An 18,106-nucleotide genomic window follows, 5' to 3' on the forward strand; every position below is an offset into this window, starting at 1 on the left:
ACAAAGGCCGGGCATCTGGCTGAGAGGTCACGGAGGCCTTTCGGGTAGGCATTAAGTGGTTCCGGGGCCAAGACTAGGAAAAGGCCAGGCCCACCCAGGCCGCACCAAAGCAGCGCGCAATGCCATGCTGCAAACTCCTACACCGAAGCTGGTACAACCGGCTGGCTACAAAGGTCCTGAGGGGCCCGCCGCCGCCACGCCGCGAGGACTCGGCAGGGAAGGAGAGGACTAGCCTCAGAACCGGCGGCCACAGGAGACTGACACTCGCGAGATCGACGAAGCCCCGCCCGAAGCCGGCCCTCCCGGCCGGAAGTGAGGTACCTTAGTCCCGCCTTCCCGGGGCTCCATACCTCGCGAGACTTCGGCGGAGACCTCCCTCTTTGGTCTCGGCCGCCGACATGGTAGGTGGTTCTCTTCTTTCCTCCGTTTCCTCCCGGGCGGTGGCACTGAGCTCCGCTTTCCCCGGCCTCCCCGCCACTTTCCCCAGGTTCGGGCGCGTCTTCCAGGCTGTGCGTGGCCGGCCACGGGGCAGGATGGACGGCGTGGGTCCGGGCCGGAGCTGCTGGCGGCCGCGTGTGCGGCCCCGGGTCCGGGTCTCGTCCCGGCGCCGCCCTGGCACGGCCTGCAGGCCCATCGCGGGCCGGCGAGCATCGCCGCCCTCCCCTGCCCTTCTTTCTTAGGCCTTACTAGTGAACTCCTTTTCGTACACAGCCATCCAGACTGAGGAAGACCCGGAAGCTGCGGGGCCACGTGAGCCACGGCCACGGCCGCATCGGTAAGTGCTAACTTCTGGTCGGCCACCGGGCTCTGTTCCGGTCGCTCAGTCAGGAGATTGGGAGCTTAGAAGTGAGTTCGAAGAAAGATCTTACGATAGCCTTTTTTCCTCTTGGAGGGATCTGTAAAGAGTTGAGTAGTAGCAGGAGGACAGAAGATTTTAAGTGTGGGGCATGGTAATTAAAAGTTGGCTTGCGGTGATAGGGAGCGTGGAAAAGAGGCGTAGACTGGGAACAGCATAAAGCAAGAGCGTAGAAATGAGCGCCTAGAGAAGGTTGTGTTAGCCATGTAGTTTTGTATTCCTGCAGGCAAGCACCGGAAGCACCCAGGAGGACGCGGTAATGCTGGTGGTATGCATCACCACAGGATCAACTTTGACAAATAGTGAGTTGCTTGGACTTCGCTTTTAACTAACTCGGACAGCCTAGGAAAGTTGTAATTGTTTTGGGTGAGCCAGTTGTCGAGGCTAGAGTCACGCTTGGGTATCGGTTGTTGCCTTAGTGTGCTAGAGTCCTCGAAGAATAAACGCTGACCTTATTCACTGGCTGTGTGCTTTATGGCACAGTCAGTCACCAGGTTAGTGACACGCTTCTAGTTAATGTATGAAAAGTGGATTTTTCTATCTCCCATCAATTAGACAGATGTTTTATTTTGACAATTGAGGAAATCTGTAATAGAAGTATGTACTTTTTCCATAGACTGAACAGTAGTGTACTTCAGTGACAAAATTTTTTTGTGAGTTGGCTGCTAGGTGCTAGTCATAGCAGTTGAAGGCTGTGCCTACAGAGATGATAAGTCTCTTACTGGAACAAGGTTATAAAAGTGATTGCCTTCTCTTCCCAGTCACCCAGGTTACTTTGGGAAAGTCGGTATGAGGCATTACCACTTAAAGAGGAACCAGAGTTTTTGTCCAACTGTTAACCTTGATAAATTGTGGACATTGGTCAGCGAGCAGACACGGGTGAATGCTGCCAAAAACAAGACTGGAGTTGCTCCCATCATTGATGTGGTTCGATCGGTAAGTTAGATATTTTGTAAAGTTCCTTGTCTGGCCTTAAACTAAGCTTCTCCCTGAGATCTGTCTTGTACTTAGCCACTAGGAAATTCCACCTTTGGGTAGGATCGCCAACCTCAAGTAACTGAGTTTGGCCAAAACAGAACTATTTCCTACTCCTGTTGTGGTCCCATTTTCTCTTTGAGAAGTGAAAATTCAGGGCTGGGAAGGTGGCTCAGTGGTAGAGCGCTTGCCTTGCATGCGTGAAGTCCTCAGCACCACATAAGCAAAAAAGAAAAAGCCGGAAGTGGTGCTGCAGCTCAAATGGTAGAGCACTAGCCTTGAGCTGAAGAGCTGAGGGACAGCGCCTAGGCCCCATGACCAGACCCCAAAACAAAAACCTTTAAAGAAATGAAAATTCAGAGCACAGATTGATCAGATGTTTTGCTATGTCTTCCTCAGGACAGTTGGAATGATGCTCTCAATTCACTTCATTGCTACTTGTATATTGTTGTAACCAGTAACCACTTTACCTATTGCCCTGATCCCACCAAGTTTGTTTCTTGGCTAGAGTTTTATTCTGGTCATGAAATACAACTCTAGGTTCTCTAAGTATTATTCAGGGCCTGCATTATTGTGACTATTCCACTGATACATTGTACTCCATTCATCCTATCCCTGTACACCCATCCAAGTTCAGCTTTAAATCTTTTCCTAGACTAGTGTTCCTTGAGATTTTAGTGGTCAGAACTTTTCAGTATTCTTGGTGATTGTCCTTTGGGAGATTGCTTAGCTTGAGACTAGAGTCACATCCTGACATGGTACTTGTCTTGGTGTGCTAGAGTTCTCAAAAAGAATCTACTGGTCTTGATTCACTGATGGGGGATGGCAGTGCCCCCATTAATGCCTACATCAGAAACATGCCCACATGGATTTTTAGTGATTGGCGTGTTTTTTCGTAGCACATTTGGGGTGTTCATATCTGCTATGCTATATTGTAAATTCTTTTCTCTCCTAGGGCTACTATAAGGTTCTGGGGAAAGGAAAGCTTCCTAAGCAGCCTGTTATCGTGAAAGCCAAATTCTTCAGCAGAAGAGCTGAGGAGAAGATTAAGGGTGTTGGGGGTGCCTGTATCCTGGTGGCTTGAAGCCACATAGGAGGTTCATTAAATGTTTATCATCCTTTGATTTGTGGTCTGAGTATAGGTTCTAAAGTGGCATCTCTACCTTCTTGTCTGTATATTGGGATCCTGTCAGAAGACTCTTGGCGGCTGTTCTCCAGCAAGTAGGAGAGTATGCCCTAAGCTATTTGTGGTTAGAAATTTTTTTTCACTTGCAAAACATTTTTTATGGGGCAGTTATTTATTTTCAGGATTTTGAGGGACATTAAGACTTAGTTCCTAGGCCAAAGCTTTTCCTACTTGGCCACTCATCATCTACCAAAAAATTTCAGTGAAAGTGAGAATATGCTGGTTTGGGGTTCTGAAATTTGGCAATCTGAAATTCTTTTTGTTGTTGTTGGTCCTGGGGCTTGAACTGTGGGCTTTAGTGCTGTCCCTCAGCTCTTTAGCTCAAGGTGAGTGCTCTACCACTTGAGCCACGGCGCCACTTCTGGTTGTCTGGCAGATTTTCCTGCCCGGCTGGCTTTGAACTGTGATCCTCAGATCTCAGCCTCCTGAGTAGGATTACGGGAGGCTGGCTTTAAAAGGAAAACCAGCTAAAGCAGGGCTTAGTGCTATATCTCAAGTGGCTGGCTGGAGTGCCAGAATATGGCAAGGAAAGTGTGACTAACCTGCTCATAGGCAAAGTCTGCCTGCACTCGGAGGGGAGGGTCTGGTGGCTGGTTTTCCTTCATCTAGAGTCTTGACTTACCCTATTCAGAAACAGCCAGAAATAAATTCTGGTTCCCAAGGCACTTCCATTTGCCTCTCCTGACAATTTTCTTTTGTTCCATGATTTCCTGGGGGTCACACTTGCAAACATACTTCCCCTTGGGCAGCTGGTTTAAGTTTATTACACCAGGAAGCTCACTTTCATGATGGCGACTTTCAGAACCTCAGACATTTCTAAAGATGGCAAGTGCCTAATAAAGGACACCCTGAGCTTAAAAAATGCTTGGGCCCCCTTAGAAATATTCTGAAAGTGAGGAAGGAAATTTTCTCTTTGGAGGGCGAGGGAGATGGCTTTAGGTAGTACATAGTTGCTTTTAAACTTTTACTTCTCACCTCCAGGTTTTTTTTGTTTTTTTTTTTTTTTTGGGTCCGGTCGTGGGGCCTGAACTCTGGGCCTGGGCGCTGTCCCTCAGCTCTTCAGCCCAAGGCTAGCGCTCTACCACTTGAGCCACAGTGCCACTTCCGGCTTTTTTCTTTTTGCTTATGTGGTGCTGAGGAATCGAACCCAGGGCCTCGAGCATGCAAGGCAAGCGCTCTACCACTGAGCCACCTTCCCAGCCCTCACCTCCAGGTTTTTGTGGTGTTTTTGTTTTTGGTAGATTGTGGTGTTTGAACTCAGGGCCTGGGCACTGTCTTTTGAGCTCTTGCTCAAAGCTAAAGCTCTAACACTTTGAGCTACATCTCCACTTGCAGTTTTTGAGTAGCTAACTGGAGATGACTAACAGGGACCTGTCTGCCTAGGCTGGCTTCAAACCATGATCCTCAGATGTCTTCTAATTAGGAGTACAGGTGTAAGCCACCAGCTCTTTGCTGCTTCCAGTTCTTAGTAACATTTGTGTATGTCATTGGGTACAAGTAGATATGAAATAAAAGTGATATTTTTTTAACCAAATGCCCATTTCATACTAAAGGGCAATATAAATGGGTGAAAGATAACGTCAAATGGCTACCGTAAACAAATCATGTGAGGCATTTTCTTGTTTGGTTTTTCATGGTTTTTTTAATGCCTTATGCTTTAACAAATTTAAGAGCCTCTTCCTGGGGCCCTGATTCCAGACTGTTGTGAACTAATTTAAAGAGTTCTTTTTTTGGGGGGGGGGGGTTCAGTTGTGGGGCCTGAACTCTGGGTCTGGGCGAGTTCTTCAGCTCAAGGCTAGCATTCTACCACTTGAGCCACAGCGCCACTTCCAGGTTTTTTCTTTTTTGCTTATGTGGTGCTGAGGAATTGAACCCAGGGCCTCATGCATTGCAAGGCAAGTGCTCTACCACTGAACCACCTTCCCAGCCCTAAAGAGTTCTTAATAATACTTTCAAAAAGTATTTCAAACCAGTTGTAGGTGTGATGAGTCAATACAGCTTCCAAACTTAGGAGAGTCAACAAATGAGATCTCAAATCAAGCATAAAAGAATCTAGTCCTGGGGCTGGGAAGGTGGCTGAGTGGTACAGCGCTTGCCTTGCATGCATGAGGCCCTTGGTTCGACTCCTCAGCACCATATAAGCAGGTAAAAAAAAAAAGCCGGAAGTGGCACTGTGGCTCAAGTGGTAGATTGCTAGCCTTGAGTTGAAGAGCTGAGGGACAGCGCCCAGGCCCACAACTGGACACCCCCCCCCCCCAAAAAAAAATCTAGTCCTCAAAAGCTGGATACTGAGCTGGCACTGGTAGCTCAAGTCTACAATCCTAGCTACTCAGGAGGCTGGGAATATGAGATTGTGGTTCAAAGCCAGCCTGGGCAGGAAAGTGAGACATCTCCAGCTAACTACCAGAAAACCAGAAGTGGCCCTATGGCTCAAAGTGGTGGTAGAACTCTCGACTTGAGCTGAAGAGCTCAGGTACAGTGCCCATGCCCAGAGTTCAAGCCCCACATTGGACAAAAAAAGCTGGATACTGAAAAGCAAAGTTGTTCAAATAAGTTACTGAACTGGTTTTGAAATACTCATGTAAGTCACTAAACTGTTAAGCAGTCCTCCCCACCCTATACTGAGATGTGTGCAAAGAATACTAATGTGTCTTATAATTTTGGCCATATAATGGCAAAAAAATTAATAATCATGCCCCAGAGACAAGATTACAAATGAGGCACGGTATGTGAAGCAGCAACACAGTGCAGGTAAAACCGGAACTAAATGACATTGAAAAGCCATGTACCTGCATTCCTTAGAAACTTGTCTTGGTTATTCTGTTACCGTTTGGGCATCAAAATAGTCATAGTCCCTGTGAACTATGCCTTTGGCTCAAATAGCATAGAAACAGAAGGTATGTATTGTATTGAACCTAGCAGGGTCTCATACATGCTGGCAAGTACTCTAAAACCCATAGTGTGGTTTTACTAGAGCATGGTTACTAAAAAAACATTAAAATGGTAGAATGGGACAGACTGCCCAGCATAAAAAATCACATCTTTAATAAAGGCAGGTGAGGGTGATGTACACAAAAGCTATGGCAGGTGGATCTAAGTTTGAAAAGTTCCGGCTACACAGCAAGACAAGGGTGGGGTAGGATGACACCCTTACAATTGCTGTGAGGAGACAGTATTACCTTTCATCTGAGTTGCCTCGGAATTATCAGAAAGACAAGTACACATTTGAATGGTAACAATACCATTTGGGGAATGTTTTATAGCTTATTTTTTGGTATTGGTCTGAGGGCTTGAACTCAAGGCATAGGTGCTGAACCTGATTTGCTTTTGCTCAAGCAAGGCTAGTGCTTCTACTTGAGCCACAGGGCAACTTTCAGCTTTTGGTTGTTTTAGTGAAGGTAAGGGTCTTAGACTTTCCATGCTGGCTTCAAACTGCAGTCCTCATATCAGCCTCCTAGGTTTCTAGGATTACAGGCATGAGCCACCAGTGCCTGGCTCTGTTTTACAAATTCATTGTCCCATTATTTTAACTTTTCAATCATTAGATATCCTGTAATAGAAGAGTGAGTTCTACACAACCAAAACCTAGCTTAGAACACTACTACTTACAGATATTTAATCCATCCCATTGTTTTCATAGATTTTTACTATAGCTGCTGTTTGAACCAAGGAATCTGGTACTGTTTTGTTCAGAATATTACCAAAAATTGTTAATCACAAAGGAAACCTTTAAGTTACTCAGCAGGAGTTGTTAATTCAGCACTGTTAAGTAGTCTGCATAGGAATTTTTTTTCTTTTTTTGGTGTCAGTACTGGGGCTTGAACTCAGGGCCTGCCCTTTTTTGCTCAAGGCTAGTGTTCTACCATTTGAGCCACAGCTCCACTTCAGGCTTTTTAGTGGCTAACTGAAGGAGACTCAGACCTTCCTACTGGGACTGGGTTTAAACTGGACTGGGCTTATTTTTTTATTTTTTGGGGGGGTCCAGTCGTGGGGCCTGAACTCTGGGCCTGAGCACTGTCCCTCAGCTCTTCAGCTCAAGGCTAGCACTCTACCACTTGAGCCATAGCGCCACTTCTGGCTCTTCATTTTGCTTATGTGGTGCTAAGGAATCGAACCCAAGGCCTCATGCATGCAAGGCAAGCGCTCTACCACTGAGCCATATTTACACACGCATTAATAACAAAGTACTTCCCTTGGATTTCTCTTAAAAGTAAGATATTTCTAAGCCACATTAACTATGAATCTCATCTCAAGATATTAGGGGGGCAATTTTTATAGCATTTATTATTTAAAAATCTGATGGTTCAGAATCCATAGTTTAGGAATCAAGAGGACAGGCTTGTGGAAGCAGAATTTGGGAAGTCTTAAGACATGAGACCGACTGTACTCAGAATCTCCTCTCCCCTAAGGCTTCTGTGCCATGCCATACAATCACTCAGTGGGCCCTGAGAGCCCATTCTAAGTGGGTGTGGCCAGTGTGGGTTTTCACGCTGCAGCCCCAGCAGTGAGGAAGGAAACATTCCTCTGAGATTTACCTAAGGAACAAAAGTTGAGAAACTTAGAAGAATGTCTTATGATTTGATCACGTGTTAAAGTTCTTGGGGTCTCAGTAAAAGTGGGAGATTGAGAAATGATCGGTCTCGGAGCTGGTGGCCCTTGCCTGTAATCTCAGGAGACAGATCTGAGGATCGTGGTTCAAAGCCAGCCTGGGCAGGAAAGACAAACTTAAATATTTAGTTAACCACTAGAAAACTGGAAGTGGCACCATGGCTCAAGTGGTAGAGCACTAACCTTGAGCTGAAATGCTGAGGGACAGCCCCAGGCCCGGAGTTCAAGCCCCATTACCAACCCCACCTCCCACCTCCCCCTCCAACCCCAGTCCCTCGCAAAAAAAAACAATAATTGTCAATGGGACATGGCCATAACCAAGCCCAGGCCTGGCCATTAGCTGGGCCACGAATGTCAGGACATCCTATGATATCACCTAGTGGTGGTGCTAAAGAGCATTCTTCCCATCATTGTAAATGTGAGTGAACAGCTAGCTACTGGAGAAGGAAATGAAACAAACAATAGTTGGTGATTTTGAAGTCTAGTCATAGAAATCAAGCCAGAGAATTCAATTTTAGGGGAGGTCAGTGAACTCATACTGAAGATAACCCACTCATTCATTGCTCACATAACGTTGTATCCCCGATTGATTTTCTCAGCCCATTCCCAGAACTCAAGATAATGAAGCCAGGGAACACATGGGGCTCTTGGGCCCAAATGGCTGTACACTGTTTATTGAGAACACTTGTTGATGGTGGGAAGGAGGGATGCCCTGTACCGCATCAATGGCCACGTGGCCACCACTGGCTGGGAGCAGAGCCCAGAGAGCACACAGGCAGAGCTGAGGGTGGGCGTCCCATAATTCACTGACCATCTTGGCACCAGGTCCAGAACCTGGTTCCATGCTGCAAATGGAGACAAATAAACTTTGCCTTTCAAAAACAGGCTAGAGGGAGGAGACTACCAGAAAAAAAAATAGAAACTCTAAGATTAAAAATAATAGTCCTCCTGTACATAACAAGACAGTGTCTGCTCTCCAGGGCCCGAGACTGGCAGCAGGGGCTGAAGGCAGGCAGGCAGGCAGGCAGGCCAGAAGCCTCCAGGGAAGATCAGTGGTTCGGCTGAGACAGTCAGCTGCACATAATTGGCCAGTCACCAGCACCCAGCAACACTCCATCCATTCTCAGGCAAGGCGGAAAAGCACCCAGCCCCTTGGGAATATACAGATATTTACCAGATTCTCTTTGCTTGTTACAAAAACAGTTAAGAAGGCTTATAGCAGATTATTTACAAACAGTATCCTGGGATGTGGTGAAGGCAGCGGTGGGCTGGCTTGGAGGTGGGCGTGGGGCGGGGCAGAGCGGCCACAGCAGCCCGGAGGGTCCCAAGCTGAGCCCTCTCCCCACCAGCCTCTGAGGCACTGGACTCCCGCTACTGGGAAAGGTGTTTTTAATTCTTCTTGTGGAGGAACTTCATTTTGTTGCCTGTTAGCCAGAGAGAAGAGAGAATGTTTTAATACACTTCTTCTGACCTTTACTACCATCTTGCCATCCATCCTACCATTCTTGAATCTGGGTGATGAAGACACTAATTCAGGCACTGACATTCAAATCTATGATTGGAGTAAACTATTTAACCCTCTTTGACTTCAGCTTTCCTTTAAACTGAGATAATGATGGCCTGTGATCTCAGTGAGTTTGAAGGAGTGGGACTTTGCAGGCGGGACACTGCTGCTCCATAAGCCTTTAAACCTAGAGAAAAGCTCATTGTCCCTAGTGGTCCTCATTTTACTCAGGAAGGTGTATATCCAGAAAGAACCAACTTATGTGATGATTGGGTTTCATTTTGTTCTGCAGTCTGATCAATCCTGTGCTAAATGCCCTAGGAGCACTAGCTTGGGCACTTGATCTTCATTCACCAAAGGCTCCCCTCCAGCTCTGTCTACAGCTCCTGAATAATTACCTGCTGGCACTGATTTAGAGTATTTTAGGGTGTAGACAACCCAGGATTTCCCTCCTTGACTGCACAGCAATCTTATTAGTAACAAGACTGCTTACCCAAGCCTCGGAGAAACTTGTTCATCCCACTCTGCTCAGTGTCAGGGAGCTCCTCCAAATACTGCTCCACTCGTTGCTCAAAGAGGCCTTGGGGAAGAGGAAAAAGGGAACCAGGGAGGAGAACAGTTACTAGAAGTCTATAGGCTCAGCCAGTGATTTTTAGTGGTCACCACAGACTGCCACTGCTGAATGCACATGTGTGAACTGTAGAGTGATGAGGGTACCCTGCTATCAGAGCAGCCTCCATGAGTGCCTCTAGCTTCCTTTATAAACTCTTACATGTTGGTTTAAAAGGTTTATCAAACTAAATTGGGTAATATTAGTGGGAATAAGAAACAATATCCCTGAGGTTAGACACAAAGGTCTGGAAAAGACAAACCCTAGAGAGAACCGATAACCAGAGATCAAATAACCATGTAAAACAGCCCAATCCTCCTCAAGGGACTTCCCAGCCCCTTGGGACATCAGAAGCCCCCATATCATTGGATCTAGTCCTTTGCTAATGAATAATGACATGTGAGAAAGAGATGGGCAATCAAAGGCAAGTTGCTCTGAGGTATGTAAAAGTCCTGCTGTCTTGCCTCATGCCTCCACCCGCGCATGCCTAGTAAAGAGAAAGACATTTAGTAGGACAAGAGAACTTCACACCTTTGCAACTTTCTATCAGAAAAGAAGGGGGATTAAGAAGCTTGGCCCACTAGCTGTGATGATGCATGCTTGTACTCCCAGCTACATAGGAGGCATAAGCAGGAAGGTCACAGTTGGAGGGTGGCCCCAGGTAAAAATGACAAAAGCTACATGAAAAGTAACTAAAAAGGCTGGAGCAGGGCTCAAGTGTCAGCGTGCCTGTCTATCACGCTTGAGGCTCCTAGTATAAATTTCAAACCCCAGTACCACCAAAAAAAGAAGATGCCTGGCTCTGATTCCAAAGAGCTACCATCACAGTGCCTGGTTATTTAACTCTGCCTGTGACATAAAGGTTAGAGAAGGCTCATCATACACCCATACACGCGCATGTGTGCATGTGCGCACACACGTACCCTCAGACCTTACCCTTTGCCCGACACTTCCGTAGCTCCCTATCTTGGATGAAGCCAGCAAACATCTGAGACTCCATAAAAACCTCAAGAAAACGGCGGATGCTCTTGGAGGCCACAGACTTGCGGAAGGCTTCTCGCTGAAAGGCCCTCTCCCCCTTCTCACTCTGGGTCAGAAAGAGGGAGTAGTGCCCAACAGTCTCCACAAAGAACCGGATAAACACCTCTGACACCAGTCCATTGAGGGTATTACATTCTGGAAGAGAAAAGAAAATCTATGAGGTTTAGATCAAGAGCCTGCAGGGGAAGCCCAGTCGACGGCTTCCCTTCGCCCAGCAAAACTTCAAGCCACTTTTTGCTCTTGAAATGATCTTGTGTGCTTACATGAAAAGCTCCTAGAGGTCAGAAACTGCTCTGAACAGGGAAGCTGGCAGACACTGAATGAATGAATGAATGAATGAATGATTGAAAGTAGAACTTGGAGACCAATATACTACTACTTTCCTAGCCTCTGAGGCAAAGGAAGGGCCTTCCAGCTTCTGTAATGGCTTGAAGGAAAACCCAAAGGGAAGGACCAGTCTTTGTAGCTGTGCTGCCTTTGTATTTTCCTTCCCAAATATCCTAAGGTAGAAAGCATGCAAGGAGCCAGGCATAGTGGCTTTGGCCTGTAATCCCAAATACTTGGGAGGCAAAGATGAGAAGAATCACAGCTCACGGCAAGCCTAAGCAAACAGTGAGACCCCCATTTCAACCAATAAAAGCTTGGTGTAGTGGCGTGTGACTTTCACTCCAGCTATGTGAGATGCATAAAAAGGAAGGTAAAGATCAAGGTCACCTGGGCAGAAAGTACAAGACTCTGTTAGAAAAATAACTAAAAGCAAAAAGTGGCTGGGGGTATGGCTCAAATAGTAGTACTGACCTAGCAAGCTCAAGGCCCTGAGTTCAAACCCTAGTACCAGAAAAAAAGAAACCAGGTACTGAGTGAGACCAAGGTCCTACACCTGGAGCCTCATCACCTAAAAAGGGTCTGGTGCATAGGAATAGGGTCTAGGACTCATGAAGCCCAGACCCAGAACATAAGGAGCCTGGGACCAGAGAGATTCTGCTTAGGAAAGCCTCCCTCACCATCATCGGAGTCGCTGTCAGAGTCCTGGGAGATCAATTCATTCTTCCTCTCTAGAGCCTGCTCCAGAGCTGCCTGCAACTTCCTGGGTAGCAATGTGTCTTCATCATCCATCTGCAGGAGAAGGAAGACACTGTGATGATAACCACAGCTGACAGTGACAAGCATTTATTGTGTGCTAAGCCCTGACTGAAGTCTCTCCTATTCCTTTTGTCTTCAGCTCCATGTGGAGGTACAGGGAGACTGTGCCACAGCCTGCGTCCCAGTAACTTCAGACTCTGTAGCCATATCTTGAAGCCTTGTAATGCTGCAGTATAATAGATTCTGTATAATAGACTGTTATGCTCATTTATAAGAAGCCAGGAGAATTGCCATGATCAACAGGCTTTTGGCAGGTGGCAACAATGGCTGCCAACCTTCACATTACAAAGCACACTCTAGTAATGTTTATGATCCCCAGAATATTTCAAGGCAGGTGCTATCATCACCATCATTTCACAGAGAAGAGCACAACCTCATAGTTGCGAGGCCTGTTCAAGATTATGTGGCTCTAAGGTGGCAGAGCCCAGACTTCTACACTCTGTGCTTCACACTCCAATACTGCCTTCCAAAGGCAATGACACCAACCAGAAAGGCAGATCCTGTTGGGGGTAAGGGTTCCCAAGTCAGCATCTCCCCACCCCTGTCTACTCTGTGAGCATGGAACCTGGAACTCAACACACAGACCATGAGACTGACTTCTATGATGGCGTGGAGTGCTTGGGGGCCTGTCTAACAGAGCCCACTGTTCTTAGACTGGAGCCCACTGGAGCAGGCTGAGGTTCTGCAGCCTTAAAGCTCTTACCTGCCGGATAAATCGGTCAGATCCCAGATTCACCATCAGCGCCTGAAAAAAGGAGTCATTAGAGGCAGTGGGGTTCAGGAAATGAGTTCTGCAAAGGCCTCTAAACAGGTCCTCAAATCTCCATTTACCCAGGGACAGAAGACAAGAAAAAAAAAACCCAACCAGAGATAGATCCACCCACCCACTAGGAGAAAGGACAGAGCTTCTATAGAGGCCTGAAGAGCCCAGGAGGAAGATCCCAGCAGCCTTCTCTCTCCCCACCTTGACCTCCTGAGGTCTTAGTCCCCACCCATCCCTCCAAGCTGGTTCTCCACATGGCCTACCTCTTCCACAGGTAGTTCCTTCAGTTTAGGAAGGGAACTGGAGAGCAGGCCAACCAGGAAAGGGGTGGGACAGCAGACGATGTCAATCATGGAGGCCGGAAGGACAGGAATGAAGGTGTGCTGCCAGGAGAAGGGGTAGAGCAAGGCCACCACAGCATGGGAGCAGCTGGACAGGGTACTGATAGACAGAGAGACAAGAGTCCCTGAGCCCAGGTCTATCTCCTGACCAGTCCAGGCCCAGTACCTTGAAGGATAGTTAAAAGCCTGCTGGAGGCTCAGGACATCCTTTTATGTCAAACTTCCAGTGCAACAAAGATGCTAATGGGACTAAAGGACTGGGGATTGATCTTTAAAGTGGCAGAGTCCACACACACACACATCTGACCATTGCTTATGGCCTCATGGACACCAATGCTAGACACATTGAAGACTGTACCAAGATACAGCCACTGGGGCTGGGAAGGCGGCTCAGTGGTAGAGTGCTTGTCACCTTGCATGCATGAGGTACTGGGTTTGATTCCTCAGCACCACATAAGCAGAAAAAGCTGGAAGTGGCACTGTGTCTCAAGTGGTAGAACGCTAACCTTGAGCTGAAGAGCTCAAGGATGGCACCCAGGCCCAGAGTTCAAAACTCCACGACCAACCAAAAAAAAAAAAAAAAAAAAAAAAAGATACAGCCACAGAGGTTTGCAGCACCACTTGAACATACAAAACACACACACAAAGAATAACCAGAAGGTACTAGCAGATCCCAGCTAGTGGGGCTATCAGTTCAGACTGGGGGCACAAAGGCTGAGACAGCAAGAGGCAACACAAATCCACAGTGTTCAGGAGCAGGAAAGTCACAGCGGGGGCATTTCACCACTGGGGCCCATGATTTAAAAAATAGTAACTTCGGTTATAAGGGGTAGAGCTGGGGCACAGTTTTGGTGTCTTTCAGCCTAGAACCACTTCTACTTCTCTGTCCTCATAAGGGGTAGAGCTGGGGCACAGTTTTGGTGTCTTTCAGCCTAGAACCACTTCTACTTCTCTGTCCTCTAACTGCTCACTCCTTTCTCCTCATCTGGCAACAGGTCTGACTAAACAGGGAGTGAAGCGCAGGTACCATTCTAATCAGGCTGCAAGTACCCTTCTTTCCTCTCAGGTCTCAGTGGGGTTGTCCTTCTCTTGGCCTCAAGGGGGCTCCAGGCTTCCAGTCTCAGAAGTCCCACAGGGCTTCCCAAGCACAGATGAGAAACAAGTACAATTGCTGGGATACCAGCTTGCACATGCAGAAATGTGCAGGGCCTGGTGTGTGTGGGATGGCAGAAAAACATGAGACACACTTAGTCTGAAGGGCATCCCCCACATCTGTCAGGAGGAGAGTTGCTGGGACACACACCTTATGTCCCAGCTACTTGAGGGCTGAGCAAGAAGCACCCTGAGCAACACAGCTCCTTTTCAAATCTGCATTTCTCTCTGCATCAATGTCTTCCCCCCACCCCCAATCAGCCCTGGGCCCTCTGAGCAGTTCAGCCAGGTATGGTGATATACACTTGTAATCCCAGCACCTTTCTCCCCTGGGGACAACAGAAGTCATCTAGAACAGATCTGGAAAAGGGCTGTCTCAGTCAGGGGACACATTGATTTCTATAGTCCCCTCTAATGGGCCAGAGACTTAGGAAGCAGAAGGATTTGTATGACCCTTAGGTACAATCAATACAGAGCCCTCCTGCATAAACAGAAATATAAAAGTCATGGGGGGGGGGGGAGAGAAAGAACAACGGGACATAAGCTGGAGGAAGGTGGCTGAATCACCACAGTTTAGGTCCATGTGCCACTCCACCTCTCCCCTCTCTAGTCTGAGGTAAACCCTGAGTACATCCTTTATAAGTCTGAAGATTGGCAGAATTTGAATGCTGAGCAGCAGAGGAACAGGAGCCTGGGCTATTTTCCTCCCAGAATGGTCCTGGAATGTGTTCAGAGGCAGCTGCAAACCACAGGAAACAATAGCTGTATTCACAGCCCTAGGGGAGCTGGAGTAGGGGGTGGAAAGAGAAGGCTCAGCCTGAGTGGGGGGTAAAATCTTCAGAAACAGAATCTCAGGGTCTGTCAGAGGCCACTGTGGTCTGGCCAAGGCAGGGCTCTACTGTTGGCTCAAAGTGGCAGGGGTGGGGCTCCGGGAGCTGCTCCTGCAGCTGGTTCCAGCTACCTGGAGAGGCCCCTCACAATGTGTCATGGAACACCTACACTGACAGACACAGAAGCACTGGGCCTGGGACAGGAACTTAAGAGGAAGAGTCATCATTTCTAACCCGTGGCCACCTCTGGAAAGTTCAGTGGCTCTAGTTTTGGCAGGTGGGCCTGGGTTCCTGCCCCAGTGCCCCATGAGAAATACTGAGGGGGGCATCTCACCTGCTTCTCTTTATTCTCACCTCATACAGATAGTAGAAAATGCCCTGGGAGTTGGAATTGCTGGGCAACCAGACATTGAAAGGCTGTTTTCTTTCTGCCTTTATCTCAGTTACACACACACACACACACACACACACACACACACACGCACGCACGCACGCACGCATACATTCATATATTCACGCACACACATGCATGCAGGCACATGGCAGGTAGAATGGCTAAGGGACTAATCAATCTCACTCTAGAATACCATTGCTTGTGACCAAATTTATGACATAAAGAACAAGGTATCACCAACATCCTATCCTCTTCCAGCCTAATCAACCCTAACATGTTATTTAGAAAACAAAAATAAAGAAACCCGCAGGTATCAAAAAGAGCCTGACTTCTTTCTTCCTAGAATGCCTCATGACCAATGACAGTCACTTCTGCCACCACATCCCAGATGGGGACCTCCGCTTGTGAAATCATAAATGCCAACACTCTGGACCAAGTCCTAGAATTCATCTTGCTTGTTTCTTATTCCTCCTAAACCAACTCATAGGCCCCTCTACTCTCTAGCCATCTTCTCTTTTGTGGTTTGACAGCCAGTCTTCCTGAAACCACCTTTCTGCCCACAGCCACAGCCGCAACCCTTTACCTGGCCTTTCTCCACAACTCCAGGGCTCCCACCAAGGGCACCTCACAGGCCCTCACTGGATGGCTTTTGTGCCTTCAACTCAGCATCCCACAAAGGCAGCCTTGCCTCCTCCTGAAGGAAAGGGCCACTACCAGCACGCACACATCTCTCTCCCTCTCTCCCCTCCCCCTCTCCCTCTCCCCCCCCCCACCTCTCCTGTCCTGGAGCTTGAACTCTGGGCCCAGACTCTGTCCCTGAATTTTCTGTGTTCAAGAAATTGCACTCTACCATTTCATTTGAGCCACAGCACCACTTTCTAGTCTCATGGACTTTTCTGCCTAGGCTGGTTTGTGATCCTCAGATCTCAGCCTTCTGAGTAGCTAGGATTACAAGCGTGAAGCCAGCTTCCATTTCGTATTAATATACATACATACATATACATATATACACATACATATATATATATGTATATATGGAGTCATGTTCCAGACACTATTTTTTTTGTTACTGCTGTTACTGTTTTGTTTTTTGCAGTACTAGATATTGAAGTCAGTGCCTCCTCATGTTTTTGTTTTTGTTTTTGTTTTTGGGTCCGGTTGTGGGCCCTGAACTCTGGGCCTGGGCACTGTCCCTCAGCTCTTCAGCTCAAGGCCAGTACTCTACCACGTGAACCACAGCGCCACTTCCGGCTTTTTTCTTTTTGCTTATGTGGTGCTGAGGAATCGAACCCAGGGCCTCATGCATGCAAGACAAGCACTCTACCACTGAGCCACCTTCCCAGCCCCAGCCTCCTCATGTTTGCTTAGGCAGTGTTCTACCACTTGGCCATACTTCCTGCACTCTTATTTTGTTTTTGAGATAGGGTCTTACTAACTGTACCCGGAGGGGGTGGGGGGAGCTCAAAATGCATAGTCCTCCTGCTTATGCATCCTGATTAGCTGAGATTAAAGGAGTGTACCACCAAGCTTACACATTTCTTACCTTTCTCCATATTAATGTTGGTGCACTGGTACACTCTTGGCTGCTTCCCCCTCTTCTCATGTTTAATCCTTCCCTGGATTCCCAATCCTGCCAGCCTATGTGCTCCCAAACCCTTTATCACATTCCAAGTTTTCTAATCCTTCTTTCCTACTTGATGTGTTTCTCAGTGCACATGCATGCATATGCACCTGCATGCACACATAGCCCCCACACACATACACATCACCATATACCAGTGCAATAGTATATAACATACACTAGGACTGGTAGATATTTGGTGATAGTTAGTGAGTGTGCCCTCCCCCCTCTTGTTTCTGTTAGGCTCTACCTGAGCTTATCTGCTACGAAAATGACCCTGCGCTCCAGCAGTAGAGAGGCGAAGATTCGGATAAGCTGGCGCACACTGAGGCAGGTAAAAAGGCACTCAAAGTCCACGTGCTCCAGACGGGAGTCCATGGGCCTTCGCAGCTCTAACACCTATGGGAGAACAAAAGAAATGGGCAGGCAAAGGCCAGGTGGGTGAGGGCCACCCTGGGCCCCGCACAAAGCACCTGCAGGTTGGTTTCCCTTCCCACCCTCTCCTTCCAAGGGTCCTAGAATCTTTCTACTCAGCAGTAAGGTACAGTCTCCCCTCTGCTCAGACTTTAGCTCTGCTCCCACAAGAGGGCTAACCAAACATGGAGACAACAGGGCGGAGGCACCCCAATGCAGACTCTCAGGAAAGGGTGGGGGAGAGGGAGAACTGATTTCTGTTTTGACTAAAGAGAATGGGGAAGGCACGCAGGCTCATATTTTCATGTCCCCCTCCCTCTGGCCTATTTCCCCAGGCAAAGAGCTTGGCCTCCGCCCTGACTAGATCCCACAATCCATCCTTGCTCTGTAGGCCACAGGAAGAGCTGTGTCTCCACATCCCAGGGGTCTGGTCTCAGCTATCACTGGGAAGGCCATGATGTTATCCTTATTGTCATGTCCACACCCTTTCCTGCCGGGAAGTTTCCTTCCAGAGGCTGTTTGTCTTGCCATCCTGCCTTTATCTCTGTCATCCTAAGCCTTATGCCAGGGATGAGAAAAACACATGGAAAGGCTAGCGATTCCAAAGATCTTGTCAGACAGGACTGTCTCCGTCATGGGATAGCCAGAACAATCCTAGACTGTTCTGA

At 47.7% G+C, this 18,106-nt stretch overlaps 2 protein-coding genes and 2 non-coding genes across 10 annotated transcripts in view; 3 read left to right on the forward strand and 1 right to left on the reverse strand.

Moving 5' to 3' along the window:
• The first annotated feature begins 343 nt into the window (after window positions 1–343).
• Rpl27a (ribosomal protein L27a) lies at window positions 344–2,955 on the forward strand. Its single transcript, XM_070035261.1, has 5 exons — window positions 344–401; window positions 712–775; window positions 1,083–1,158; window positions 1,618–1,792; window positions 2,787–2,955. Exons 1-5 carry the CDS (start codon window positions 399–401, stop codon window positions 2,913–2,915), a joined length of 447 nt encoding a protein of 148 aa, XP_069891362.1. The 5' UTR covers window positions 344–398; the 3' UTR covers window positions 2,916–2,955.
• Window positions 1,234–1,363, forward strand: LOC138836665 (small nucleolar RNA SNORA3/SNORA45 family). Its single transcript, XR_011374984.1, has one exon. It is a non-coding gene; the product is annotated as a small nucleolar RNA SNORA3/SNORA45 family (small nucleolar RNA).
• LOC138836666 (small nucleolar RNA SNORA3/SNORA45 family) lies at window positions 2,562–2,692 on the forward strand. The gene has a single exon (XR_011374985.1). It is a non-coding gene; the product is annotated as a small nucleolar RNA SNORA3/SNORA45 family (small nucleolar RNA).
• Window positions 2,956–8,270: 5,315 nt separating the features above from the next.
• Dennd2b (DENN domain containing 2B) overlaps window positions 8,271–18,106 on the reverse strand; it is a 160,717-nt gene continuing 150,881 nt past the window's right edge. For all 7 annotated transcript variants that reach the window (XM_070035264.1, XM_070035265.1, XM_070035263.1 and 4 more), the window contains 7 exons: window positions 17,275–17,423; window positions 12,950–13,127; window positions 12,627–12,668; window positions 11,785–11,896; window positions 10,676–10,915; window positions 9,623–9,709; window positions 8,271–9,049 (listed from right to left, as the gene is read on the reverse strand). In XM_070035264.1, the coding sequence (XP_069891365.1) occupies window positions 9,015–9,049; window positions 9,623–9,709; window positions 10,676–10,915; window positions 11,785–11,896; window positions 12,627–12,668; window positions 12,950–13,127; window positions 17,275–17,423 (843 nt within the window). In that variant the 3' untranslated portion in view covers window positions 8,271–9,014. The remainder of the gene's footprint in view (window positions 9,050–9,622; window positions 9,710–10,675; window positions 10,916–11,784; window positions 11,897–12,626; window positions 12,669–12,949; window positions 13,128–17,274; window positions 17,424–18,106) is intronic.

The sequence above is a fragment of the Dipodomys merriami genome, unplaced genomic scaffold (assembly GCF_024711535.1).
Source record: "Dipodomys merriami isolate MVZ:Mamm:240054 unplaced genomic scaffold, mDipMer1.0.p SCAF_25, whole genome shotgun sequence".
Classification (NCBI taxonomy): Eukaryota; Metazoa; Chordata; class Mammalia; order Rodentia; family Heteromyidae; genus Dipodomys; species Dipodomys merriami.